The sequence below is a fragment of the Panthera onca genome, chromosome A3 (genome assembly GCF_046562875.1).
Source record: "Panthera onca isolate mPanOnc1 chromosome A3, mPanOnc1 haplotype 2, whole genome shotgun sequence".
In the NCBI taxonomy this organism is placed as follows: Eukaryota; Metazoa; Chordata; class Mammalia; order Carnivora; family Felidae; genus Panthera; species Panthera onca.
In genome coordinates, this window is record NC_138341.1 from 15,764,427 (window position 1) to 15,776,824 (window position 12,398).

General features: G+C 35.3%; 1 protein-coding gene across 8 annotated transcripts in view; it reads right to left on the minus strand.

The window, feature by feature from the left end:
- PUM2 (pumilio RNA binding family member 2) overlaps positions 1–12,398 on the minus strand; it is a 99,526-nt gene that overhangs the window by 67,047 nt on the left and 20,081 nt on the right. For 7 of the 8 annotated variants that reach the window (XM_078444949.2, XM_081795162.1, XM_078444950.2 and 4 more), the window contains exons 2-3: positions 9,495–9,563; positions 1,748–1,856 (exon numbers count right to left, since the gene is read on the minus strand). In XM_078444949.2, coding sequence (XP_078301075.1) covers positions 1,748–1,856; positions 9,495–9,545 — 160 coding nt within the window. In that variant the 5' untranslated portion in view covers positions 9,546–9,563. Of the gene's footprint in view, positions 1–1,747; positions 1,857–8,437; positions 8,563–9,494; positions 9,564–12,398 lie in introns of those variants that run through there. The other variant, XM_078444954.2, reaches the window with a different exon arrangement.

Below are 12,398 nucleotides of genomic sequence, written 5' to 3' on the forward strand. Positions count from 1 at the left end.
TTTTTCAACTAATAATTTTTTTTTAATTTACATCCAAATTAGTTAGCATACAGTGCAACAATGATTTCAAGGGTAGATTCCTTAATGCCCCTTACCCATTTAGCCCATCCCCCATCCTACACCCCCTCCAGTAACCCTCTGTTTGTTCTCCATATTTATGAGTCTCTTCTGTTTTGTCCCCCTCCCTGTTTTTATATTATTTTTGTTTCCTTTCCCTTGGGTTCATCCGTTTTGTCTCTTAAAGTCCTCATACGAGTGAAGTCATATGATTTTTGTCTTTCTCTAATTTCACTTAGCATAATACCCTCCAGTTCCATCCATGTAGCTGCAAATGGCAAGATTTCATTCTTTTTGACTGCCGAGTAATTCTCCACTGTGTGTGTGTGTGTGTGTGTGTGTGTGTGTGTGTGTGTGTGTGTGTAAAATATACGTAATATGTTATATATATATATGTGTGTATGTGTATACACACACACACACACACACACACACACACACACACATACATATATATATACACACATATACACATATATACCACATCGTTTTTATCCATTCATCCATCAATGGACATTTGGGCCCTTCCATAATTTGGTTATTGTTGATAGTGCTGCTATAAACACTGGGGTGCATGTGTCCCTTCGAAACAGCTAGCCTTTATCCCTTGGATAAATACCTAGTAGTGCAATTGCTACGGTAGTTCTATTTTTAATTTTTTGAGGAACCTCCATAGTGTTTTCCAGAGTGGCTGCACCAGCTTGCATTCCCAATATAAAAGACTTTAAACCTTTTAATGTATTTTAATGATTTGTAGAATAAAGAAACACCTGGTAATTTACACTCAAAATTTAAGGTTAATTTGATAATTATCCAGAAATTTGTTCAGAAATTTGTTTTGATCTTAATTTGGTAATTTTGTGTAGCTTTCACAAGCTGCAATGAATTGTTATAAAAAGAGAAAACTTATTTGTAAAATACATGTTGACAGTTGCATGTGTATATATCTCAAATTTTACTAATGAGAAACATTTCAAAATATAATCAGTACTACTTTAAGAATAAGGCCATGCTCTGTAATTTACCTATCAATACAGTTACTTCCGTGAACTGTACTCCTTCATACCAGTTCCTTCTCCCTTAACAGTTTCTTGGTTTCTAAGTCTCTCTCCATTACTTGTGGATATCAAAAACATTCAAAGTCTGCTTCCTTTCTGTGGATTTACCTTACTCAGGGAGTTTACTTCCTTTCTGGGTATGGCAAATGTCTAATAAAGCTAGACTGAGCTGCAATTAGATAAATCAGTCGCTGTCCTCTAATACAATTTAAGATTGAAAATCCCTATTGTTAATGTGCCCTCTTTTAATGGAAATTCAGAATTTTATAATCAGAGTTAACTTCATTGTTTTTAAAGATCTCATCTTTAAGCAATCTCTATACCCAACAAACTCACAACCCTGAGATCATGAGTTGCACATTCCACAGACTAAGCCAACCAGGCACCCCAGAGTTAACTTCAAATAAAAACTTTGTAACATACTTCACCGTGACAAACACTTCTAATTGTTAAGTAGATCATTAGATAAGGGCTAATAAAAAATGCGCATTAACAAAAAATGTGCATTACAATGACTTACAAAATCTTCAACAAAGACTTCACAAATTTGCTCCAAATATTGTCTGGGGGTTAACAGGGTTTTGAAAATTTCAAGTAAACTCATAATTCTTACACATACACCAATAACTTACGAGAAGTTCCCCATGCAGTCTCTCTCCATTCATCATCCCCAAGAAATATGCCTTTTTGTCCATCTTTTGTTGAATCATCAGGTTCCCAAAACTTTTTGGTAGGCAAAAGCTATTTGGGAGGGAAAAAATGATTAATTTAAGTATCATTCTGATTACAAATTTATTCTAATTCTACATAGGTGAAAGCAAACTTACCACTGGTATGTACAAGTTAGTTTTCAATGCTAAGGAAAATTCAGGGTGAACTATTTTCTAATTTGTATTGTTAATGATAAAATAACTCCTCACTTATGTTTGGGTACTGGCTCTAATAATTCTAGACCTGAACACTAATCAAAATCCACTTTGGACTTTTCTATACTTTTTTAAAAGGTTTTACCATCATGTGATTTTCTTTATAAATTTTTTCAAAAAACTTACTAAATTTCTTATTCAATATAGATAATACAATAAAAACATCTATACAAAAAAGGAAAACTTTTCCTTTACTTCCAAATACTGCCCTTGGATCACCTCTTATCCCACAGCTTCCATGGCAGAAAATATATTTTCACTTTTACTTCACTTATTCAATGGAAGTATGTGACATATATAGCACATAAAAACTGTGTTGACACAATGATTCACAAATTATTCAATATGTACATTTTGGCTAATTCCTAATGATACTTTATTACTCATCCAAGCCTCTCCTCTCTACTTTCCCTGACACTCAGAGAAGATGGACTGGGGAGATGTTTGAAAACTACAGACTGTTTTGTTTTTCTGAGACATGTACGTGGCATTTTAAGTTAAGTACTCCTAAGATCTCCTCCCTCTCAGCCCATAATTAGGTACCCAGTGTTCCAGGGCTCATAATTAAACCTGTATATACTTCTATCACTAAGCTTTTACCTGTGTTTGTCTCCTTAAGGCATAGTAACCTTATTTTTAGAGAGTTCACAAACATACAAACTAAATGCAATAAAATGAACGTAGTAAAACCTGAATTGAGTCTGAGAAATAAAATAAAACGGGGGGGGGGGGGGGAGGGTTGAAAGTGTGAGTAGAAGGGGAGGAAGATACAGTAAATCATGAACAAAGGCACAACCTGATAAACTGCACTGTGTGTACAACAAGGTATGAGATGGATGAACAGATGTGGGAATGTCAAAGCTAATGCTGGTAAAACTTTCTAGGTCAGATTCTCAGAAGCCTTAAAGATAAGCTAAGAAATTGCACATTTCACCAACGTAAAGGGAATTCAGAGAGGTTAAGAGTGACATTATGTTTTAGAAAACAACTCAAGTTATAAGCTTTAAGAATAATGGATAGTCTAGACGACAGGCAAGGAAATCAGTTTAGCAGAATTACAGCAGGGCCAAGATGGTAGAAGTAAAACAGGTGGTACTAACCCAAAGAACTGAAAAAACAACATGGTTTGAGAGACATTTAGCACAGTCAGTATGAGTATGATTACAAATGGGGAAGGGATTAATAAAAAGGATACAATTTTTAAATTTGGATAATAAGCTAAATGGTAGCACTATTAACTAAAACAAAAAGCCAGAAGCAGCTCTGAAGGCAGGGGGAAAAGTCCAATTTGGGCATGTTCCCAATCTACAGATTTTTTTTTGCTAAATTAAATATATTTAATTTTAAAGGAAACCAGCTTCTACTAATTTTAAACAGAAAAGTTCTTCCATGTTAGGATCACCCTGGGCTGCAAATGATTTTTATTTAAAGCACATTTTAAACAATAATCTGCTCTAACAAAGATCCCAGCAAAATGCAACCTCTGTTCCTTCATAAGCTTTTTTTAAAAATCACTATAAAAGGTTCATGTAAATATTCAAACAAAATGTAAAGTTGATAATACTAAAACACTGCACTTGATATATTTAAATAATTGAATATGTATGCATAGCAAAACCCAAGTTAATACTTTAAAATGTCATTAAAAATTGGTTTCTGAGAGAATAAAGAAATGTTTTATCCATACATCATGAAAAAAAGTTTCAATATCAAAATAATAGTAACAAAGAAACTGAGGGTAAAGTTTTAGAAACTTAATAGAAACAGTCACAGAAATGGCTGAAACTAACCTAAAGTAACAGAAATAACAATCCCTTTGAGGAAGTCTTTGTGATAAAGTTCTGTGTAGTGCTTTAGTAGAGAAGCTCATAAATTACTGCTTTAAAACACAACTAGAGGGGATGCCCGGGTGGCTCAGTCGGTTGGGCATCCGACTTCAGCTCAGGTCATGATATCACAGCTCCTGAGTTCGAGCCCCACGTCAGATTCTGTGCCAACACTTGGGAGGCTGAAGCCTGCTTCAGATTTGGGTCTCCCCCTCTCTCTCTGCCCCTCCCCTGCTCGTGCTTTGTCTCTCTCAAATATAAACATTTAAAAAAAATTAAAAACAAAAACTGTATTAAGCACTTATCCAATGTGCCTACTTTTTGCCAAACACTGTGCTATGAATATCCTCATTTTGCAAACGTTTATTAAGTTATCATGCACAGGAGTTAGTAAAATTAATACCTCTCCTAACAAAGGCCTATACCAACATTCTACAAACAACGTTCTGTGACAGTTTAGACACTGATTTGAAATACTTTCAGAGAAACTACTAGCTTGTGACCAAGAAAAGTTAAAATGAACTGAATACAGGGGAAGGCAACAATTCAAGATAGACCATTTAGGGGAAAAAAAAATGTAGGCAGTACACTGGCTGCAATAGCAATAAAATTAGAGATTTGCCCCTGGAGACTCTTTTACGGTAGTAGAAAGGGGGAAGCATATTATAGAAAACAAGGGTTAAGAGATCTTAAAGATCTGCAAGATATATTATCCAGTACTACTTCATATTCGTTCCCAATTTCACAAAAACTTTAAACCAAAGTCAAGCAACTCAGTATATCTTGTTAACCTACACCTCTGTCTTTCCAACTCAGAAATGATTGGGTGAACATACAAATTCATCCCCCCAACTGTCCACCATTTTACTAGTTCTTTCCTTCAAGAAGCATTTATGGCTTGCCCTCTCCATCTTCAAAAATAGCAGTACGGGGAGCCTGGGTGGCTCAGTCGGGTGAGCGTCCGACTTCGGCCCAGGTCACAATCTTGCGGTTTGTCAGTTGGAGCCCCGCGTCAGGCTCTGTGCTTGGAGCCTGGAGCCTGCTTCTGATTCTGTGTCTCCCTGTCTCTCTGTTCCTCCCCTGTCTGTCCCTGTCTCTCTCAAAAATAAACATTAAAAATAAATAAATAAATAAATAAATAAATAAAGCAGTCAACACTTTCACATACTGCCTCAAAATAAGTAATAAATTCCTACAAGAACCTATACTATGAGGTACACTTACATTTCAGATTAATACCAATTACTACATAAAAATCACAAAACCAACCAAATTAACATAATCCCAAGAATTAATAGGATGTAAAGGCTTTATGTCTACAATATGGTGTTTTAAATTAAGATGTTCATGTAATATCCAAACTGGGACACTTCTGAGGAAGGGGGTGCTATTAATAATTATGCCATGACACCAGATATGTATCTGGACTATCTGGTCAAATTACGATGTTAAGGTGACTCTCTTCATAATGGAAGTTCACAAAAGACAGGCATAGATGCTAATAACTAAATGTGTATGTAGAAAACAAAAGACAAGGTAATTCCCTTGAACCCCACAATGGCGCTTTTCCAGACTTTAATTTTTTTCTATTAATAAAAGATATCAATACTTCTTCATTTTTTCAAATCATACCACTTCCCCAGATCTTCTCCATTTCTAATACTTTAATCACCACAACCATTAGATGTCATCACTTCCAATAGGAAGCAGTACTATAAATAGTCAAGGCGCTCATCAGTTTATGCTATTCAATCACTACTATATACCATCTTGGGCCAGTTAACCATTCTGAGCTTCAATCTCCTCATCTGTAAGGATAATAATAACGATACTTTTATAGTATATTTCATATTTCATAGAAATGAGGCTAAAATGAAATAGCGTAAGTAAACTGCTTAGAATAGTACCAAGCATATAGCAGACACAAATTAGATCTCTTTGCTACAAAAATAGGAACCTTTTAATATTTATTATAAAACATAACAAACTGGCCAGCAACATTTAACTGGCTGATTATTTTAAAGGACTATGATATTACTATTCAATACAAAAGTCTTATCTATAGTTATTTGCCTTCTTTTTCCAATTCATTTGAGTATCATAGGAGGGACATGAAACAAAGAATAGATGCCTAATACCGTCCCATCCTGCACAAGGAATCAGAACCAAGGTTACACACATGGCTAATAAATGGCAGCAATAGGATTTGAACACATCGCCTGTATAATTCTAAAGCCCATTCTCTTTACACCTGCTATGGAAGATGGTTCTTTTCAATCATAGTCTAATTCATCAATATTTCTGAAAATTACCAGCATTAGACCACCACTAGATATAATAAAAAAGCTTAGGGGTGCCTGGGTGGCTCATTGGTTAACTGCCCGAATCCTGATATCAGCTCAGGTCATGATCTCACAGTTCACGGGATCGAGCCCGCATTGGGCTCTGCACTAACACTGCAGAGCCTACTTGGGATTCTCTCTCTCCCTCTCTCTGCCCCTCCCCCGCAGGCACACGCATGGCATGCTTTCTCTCAAAAATAAGTAAACATTTTAAAAAGTTTATATTATCATGATATTCACCCCATATAACGTGGGCATTCATTATGGTGGATAAAGTTTAAGAATTAAGGTAAAGATTTCTGTAGATAAAACTATGATCGTTATTTAAACACTATTTCAAATAGCTGGCTTCTATTCCAGTTATCCCTAACAGCTCAGATCAGAGCTAGAACATTTGAGAGATATATGTAACTCATACAAAGGTTATTCCTAATACTGTCTTCAAAGAAGTCAATCTTACTCAGAGGCATAGTGATAGTGATAGATTGGAGAGAAAACAGAAGTCTCCTCCCGTATCCAGCATTCCACTTCACCATACCACTTGGGATCTTAGTGCATAACATTCTTTAAATATTATTGTGTCAGAAAAGAAAGGAGGAGGCATTATTTATCATACTAAGCTTTGACTATTCCCTAAATAATACACATTAACGCAGGGATTTAAAATTAAATTCTAGGTTCCCTAAAGAATTTCAGGCAGGGGTATCTTTCCCCCTATTTAAAAAATTAACAGGAACATACTGTGTGTGTATATAATAGATTTGTGCCTTTGCACTGTAGTTTTAAAACACTATATTAATGAAGCTGAGTCCAACCGCCTATGAATTAGCTTTGTTCTTTTTAAAGCCATATGACACAATACAAATCAGTAAGTCTTTTGACAAAAACATGCTATGGAAAAATATGGAAAGAATGAGTTTATGAATGGATGAACACGGATCTGTTCCCATTTCTGGATGACCAAGTAGAAAAGACTGCCCTTCTGATGGTGGGTCAGTAAAGACATCATGACCTACAAAACCCAGTACATTTGAAAATAGTCCTATATGTAATGCAATATTTGTACATGAGAAATTTACAACAACTTAAGACATAATAAAGAAAATTTGATTTTTGAAAAAAGTCAAGAATAGGGCAATCCATTAAAAAAGGATGTCACATTAAAAAATAAACAAGCAATTTTAGAAAACTCAAGAGCCAAAAACTCAGGGCTACTTTTAATTTATTAAAATGAATTCTGGGATAAAACAAAAACAAAAAACCTCACCTGTCAGGAAAGGAGGAGAAGACTGGTGAGAGAGAGACAGGCAAAGAAGGAAATCCCAGAAGGTTCCCTGCTGCCTGTGAGATGAGGAAAGATAGAAAGGCTTGTGGGAGAGAGAACCCAGAGGCAGAAACCTGAGTAGGTTTCTTAGCTATCTCTTAGAGGTAACAGAATTAGTTGGTAAACTGTTAAGAAAAAAAACTTAATTAGTGAATAACAGCTTATTTAAAAATACATTTCTACTGAATGAAGGTCATAGAAGCACTGACCTGCTGTTATCTGCCCAAAAGAGCAGGCAGTCTAAACCCTAGCCACTTTCATTCTGCGTTATCTAAAATTTCCATTAAGAAGGCCTAGATTTAAGTTTAGATTAACATACTGTTCAACCCAGCTTGTCTCTTTTCCAAAAACCTCAAATATACCTCCTCCACCCTCAAATAACTAACCAAACTCTTCCAACTACTGTTTCTGATCATGACATTTTTGTTTAACTGCAAAGATGTCTTTGCATTTATCAAGTGTTATTTAGAAGGGGAGTGGGGAAATGAGCCAATCTGTAAACATATATACAATGTAGATCTAGGAAGTAAAGTGCTCGGGGTCTAAAGAGAATTAAGTTAATGGTGTGGCTTTACTTGCCCTTAAAGAAATCACTGAGTTCAAGTTTGTCACAGATCAGGCTGAAACACTGTTCAAACCTGGATTATTTTGCTTTCTAAAGACCAAAGAAAACAAGTAGCAGGGAACAAAACAGAAGCCTTTTTCAACTATTTCTTTTTATTCACCCACAGTGTAAATAATGCCTAAGTAGCCACTGCAGTGAAGGTGTAGGTGTTTTTTTGTTGTTGTTTAACTAAAAAATTATTCCTTCTTTCAAACCTTTCTTAGGGACCAGAATTTTACCTTATACACTAGACTAACAAGTGTACTTTGGCAATACTTATGCTTAAGCACCTTAACTCACCCTTAAATCAGTCCTCTGAAAATGACAAACTCTTTGGAAAACGCTGTTCTGGAGAAGGGAAGGGTTAGCTAGCTGCAGGGTGCCCTCTTGTGGCCCAGAGGAGTGACTGGACTCTTTTTCTGCATCTGAAGAGCACAGCATTGGATGGAGTGAGTCTCATGAAGGTCGCTAATCTACCAAAGTAAAATAATCTCCGGGAGCAAGCAGTTAATTACACATCTCATGTCTGTTCACTGTTATGATCTATTACCAAAGTCCACACTATGTTAGTACTACAGAACACGACAAAATAAAGATGTGACCACAAGGGTTTTCATAATCAATTAGTTTTCTAAATATTCTTTAGATATATGGAAAACTCAAGCATTTTTTATTCCTTAATTTATGTGATGGTGTAGTTAAATGGGATGCCCCAACAAAAATCATATATTAACAGGACTGATAAAATCTATTAAATTCAGAGTGCTAACTGTGTGCCACTTATTCAAAGCTAACAATCTACAGAAAAGATTAATATAAAACAAACTGTAACAAGTAATAAAGTATGTATAAAGATCTAGGAGAAGTCAGAAGAGGAAGTAATTAATTTTACTGCAGATAGCAATGGGACAACAGATAAGAATCTTTCTCAGTACAGTCTTGTAGAGGATTAGAAGTTTATTAAGCAGTGAACAAGGAGAGATTTTTGGAAGAGAGAATAGTGAACAATCAAGTGTGGCTAAAGCAAACGTCATACATATATAAAACAGCAGGACAAGGATCAAGAAAGGCTCTTTTCTGAGCAAAGTAATTATGATTATCAAAATATAAAACATTATCTAAACCAAGTCAATCAAATCAATTAGATACAATCTCACTAAAAATTACTACTAGAGGTTTAAAAAAAAAAAAAAGGTGAAAATCACAACTACAGAATTGTATCATCTGAGATTTTAAAAACCCACATCATGTGGAAGACATAAACACTATTTTCAAGAATATTTATGGTTTAAAAAAAAAGTGTTAAGGGCTCAAATAAAGTGAGGTATATACATTCTTAGTATTCGTAAGTATTTACCTCTCCCATTCCCCGAGATTCTAATGCAAGAGCTTGAAAATCATGATTCATTTCATCCACAGATCAAACCTGTTGAACAAAAACAAAAATCAGTAGAAAGAAAAATTTAAATAGACTGTATCAAGTATTTTTATATTATATTGCTGCTATTACTGCAATTAGCATGAGCAGAGATAGACAAAAACCGATTTCTCTATGAAGATAGATTTCCCTAAATAGAGCACATAACAGCAATCTACATTAAAATTAAAACCCTGAGGTCAAAGGTTCGTGGGCTATTCTGTGTGCCAAGAAAAACCACTAATGGCTGAGCAAAATAGAAGGTAACAAAGGAAGCAAGCTCAAATACTAAAGTATAGTTAGCCTGTTTTTTATGTTGTTCCAATTATAACATTACTATTTTACATTACTTTAGTTAATATTTTTCAAAATTTCTCAACACTTCCTTATTTGTAGGTCTTCTACCACTGATTTAAAACTTTCCCTCAAAATATGTAAGTGATGATCCAGTTCAATCTCAAAGAAACACATAAATTAATCAGCTGTGGGAGCGATTAAATATTGAAATTTCCTTAAGAGTAACTCCTTTCACTTCGCCTTCTACTAAAACTAAAGTGTATGTTTCTTATCTTTTCATTTCTAACAGTTTAAATTATCATTCATGGGACAATGTGTTGAGTAAGAAGGTCCTTTGCCTTCGAATGGTAAGTACTGCTGGAGAACACCATTCAACACTGAAGCCACTACAAATTCACAGCCTTCAGCTCTTAGGTCTTGCAATACAATCCTATTAATTTCCCCAATAGGTTCTCTCTAAGACTCCATAGTATTGGACATTACAAAGCACCCCTCCCTTGCTGTAATAATGTTCTCCGTTGCCACTTTCTCTCTCATCATTTTTCCTTCTACTTTCCAACGTGTCCAGTTGCTTTTTCTCAGCCTTCACAGATCCCCTTGTCTCTTAAACTCTAGTGTTCCTTTAGTCCTCTATCCAAGGTAGTATCCTCTCTACCCCTTATCCTGAGCAATCTCATCCACTCTCATTGCTTTGAAAACTATATATATGCTTAGGACTCTCACTCAAACATTTGTATTTATAAGCCAAACTTCTCTCTTAAAAATTTCCAAATATCTCCTTCCCATTCCCTGGGCAAAATTCCAACTTTATTCTTCGTCCCCATTTACAGCTTAATTCTTTCCTTTCTTACACCAATATCCAATCACTAATGTCGACCTCCTACCTCACTTAAATCTAACCATTTTCCAGCTGTTTGGTTGTTTACACTACCACCATCTCTTACCTAAAATGACTGTAATTCTGTCTTCCCATCATACACTCTAATCTCCAAATGTAATCAGTCATCTTTCTGAACTGTACTTTGTCCATGTGATTCCTACATCTTAATCCTTGACTTAAAGATAAAGCTCAAACTCCTTAAGGTGGTTTACAAGGAAATAGAATTAGATTCAAATTATAGTCTGGCAGCTTAGTAAGTAGCTCTATAACTCTGAACAAGTACCCTAAACTGTTTTCTCTCAATTTCTTCATGGGATGGTAACTGGAGCATCTGCCACATGGCTTACTGTGAATTAGAGAACAGGGTACGTAAGTATTCAAAACTTAGCTAATAAAAGGGCACCTGGCTGGTTCAGTTGGTAAAATATGCAATCTTTTTTTAAATATTTTTCTTTATTTTGAGAGAGCACAAGTGGGGGAGGGGCAGAGAGAGGGGGATAATCTGAAGTGGGCTCTACTCTGACAGCAGCTACCCCAACGTGGGACTTGAACTCATGAATCACAAGATCATGATCTGAGGTGAAGTCAGATGCTCAACCGACTGAGTTACCCAGGTGCCCTGAGCATGCAACTCTTGATCTCAGGGTTGTAAGTTTGAGCCCCACACTAAGTGTAGACCTTACTTAAAAATAAAATCTTTAAAAAAGTCAGCTATTAAAAAAAGCTCTTCAATCTTTTCAGCAAATGATACTTGAAAAATAAGATATCCATATGCAAAAAAGTGAACCTCAACACATACCTTACACTTTAATAAAAAAAAAAACTAATGGATCATACAGCTAAATGTAGTATTATAAGACTTCTAGAAAAACAGAACAGCTATGTGACCTAGTGTTTATGAGGTAAGATCAACATCAAAAGCAGAGTCCATAAAAGAAAAACCAATGTGTAAAAAAATCTGACTTCGTCAATAAAACAGGCTGAACAAAAGACACTGATGATAATGAAAAAACCACAGACTAGGAGAAAAATATTTGGAAATCACAGATCCAATACAGGACTTGTATCCAAATATATTAAAAAAACTCTAACAAAAGAACAAACAACCCAATCTAAAAATGAGCAACAAATCTGAACAGATACTATTATCAAAAAACTATATGGATAGCAAATAAGCTATTTCTCTTAACCTGTTAGAAAAGCTGGATTCATTAACAGTTCTCACAAAGTGAACAGGTCATTTCATCCTTTCATTAACTTAGGAACCTTTTACTAGATATCTTCCATGTGTTGGATTTTGTTGAGGAAAAAACAAGTTAAAATACAGTCACTGTTCTCAAAGAGTTTAAATGAGTCACAGGCACTTTCTGGTAATTAGAGGTATAGCTCTTATTAACCTAAACACTCCGGCAGATAACTACAAATTCTGGGCAAATACAAAACAATTTGAAGGCAATGGAAACCAAAAACCCAAAGTGGAAGATCATCTACACTTAAAAGAAAAGACTGGCAAAGAGTGAGTTTTTTAAATGGCTTTTTCTCCTGAGAACAGGCCTGGGGTTGGAGGTGGGCACCAAAATTCCTACAGAGAATCTAGTCTTAAAAGCTTGAAGAACCAAAGGACAGTTTGGAGCAACCAGAGATGCTGGAAACTGAAGATGGAAGTC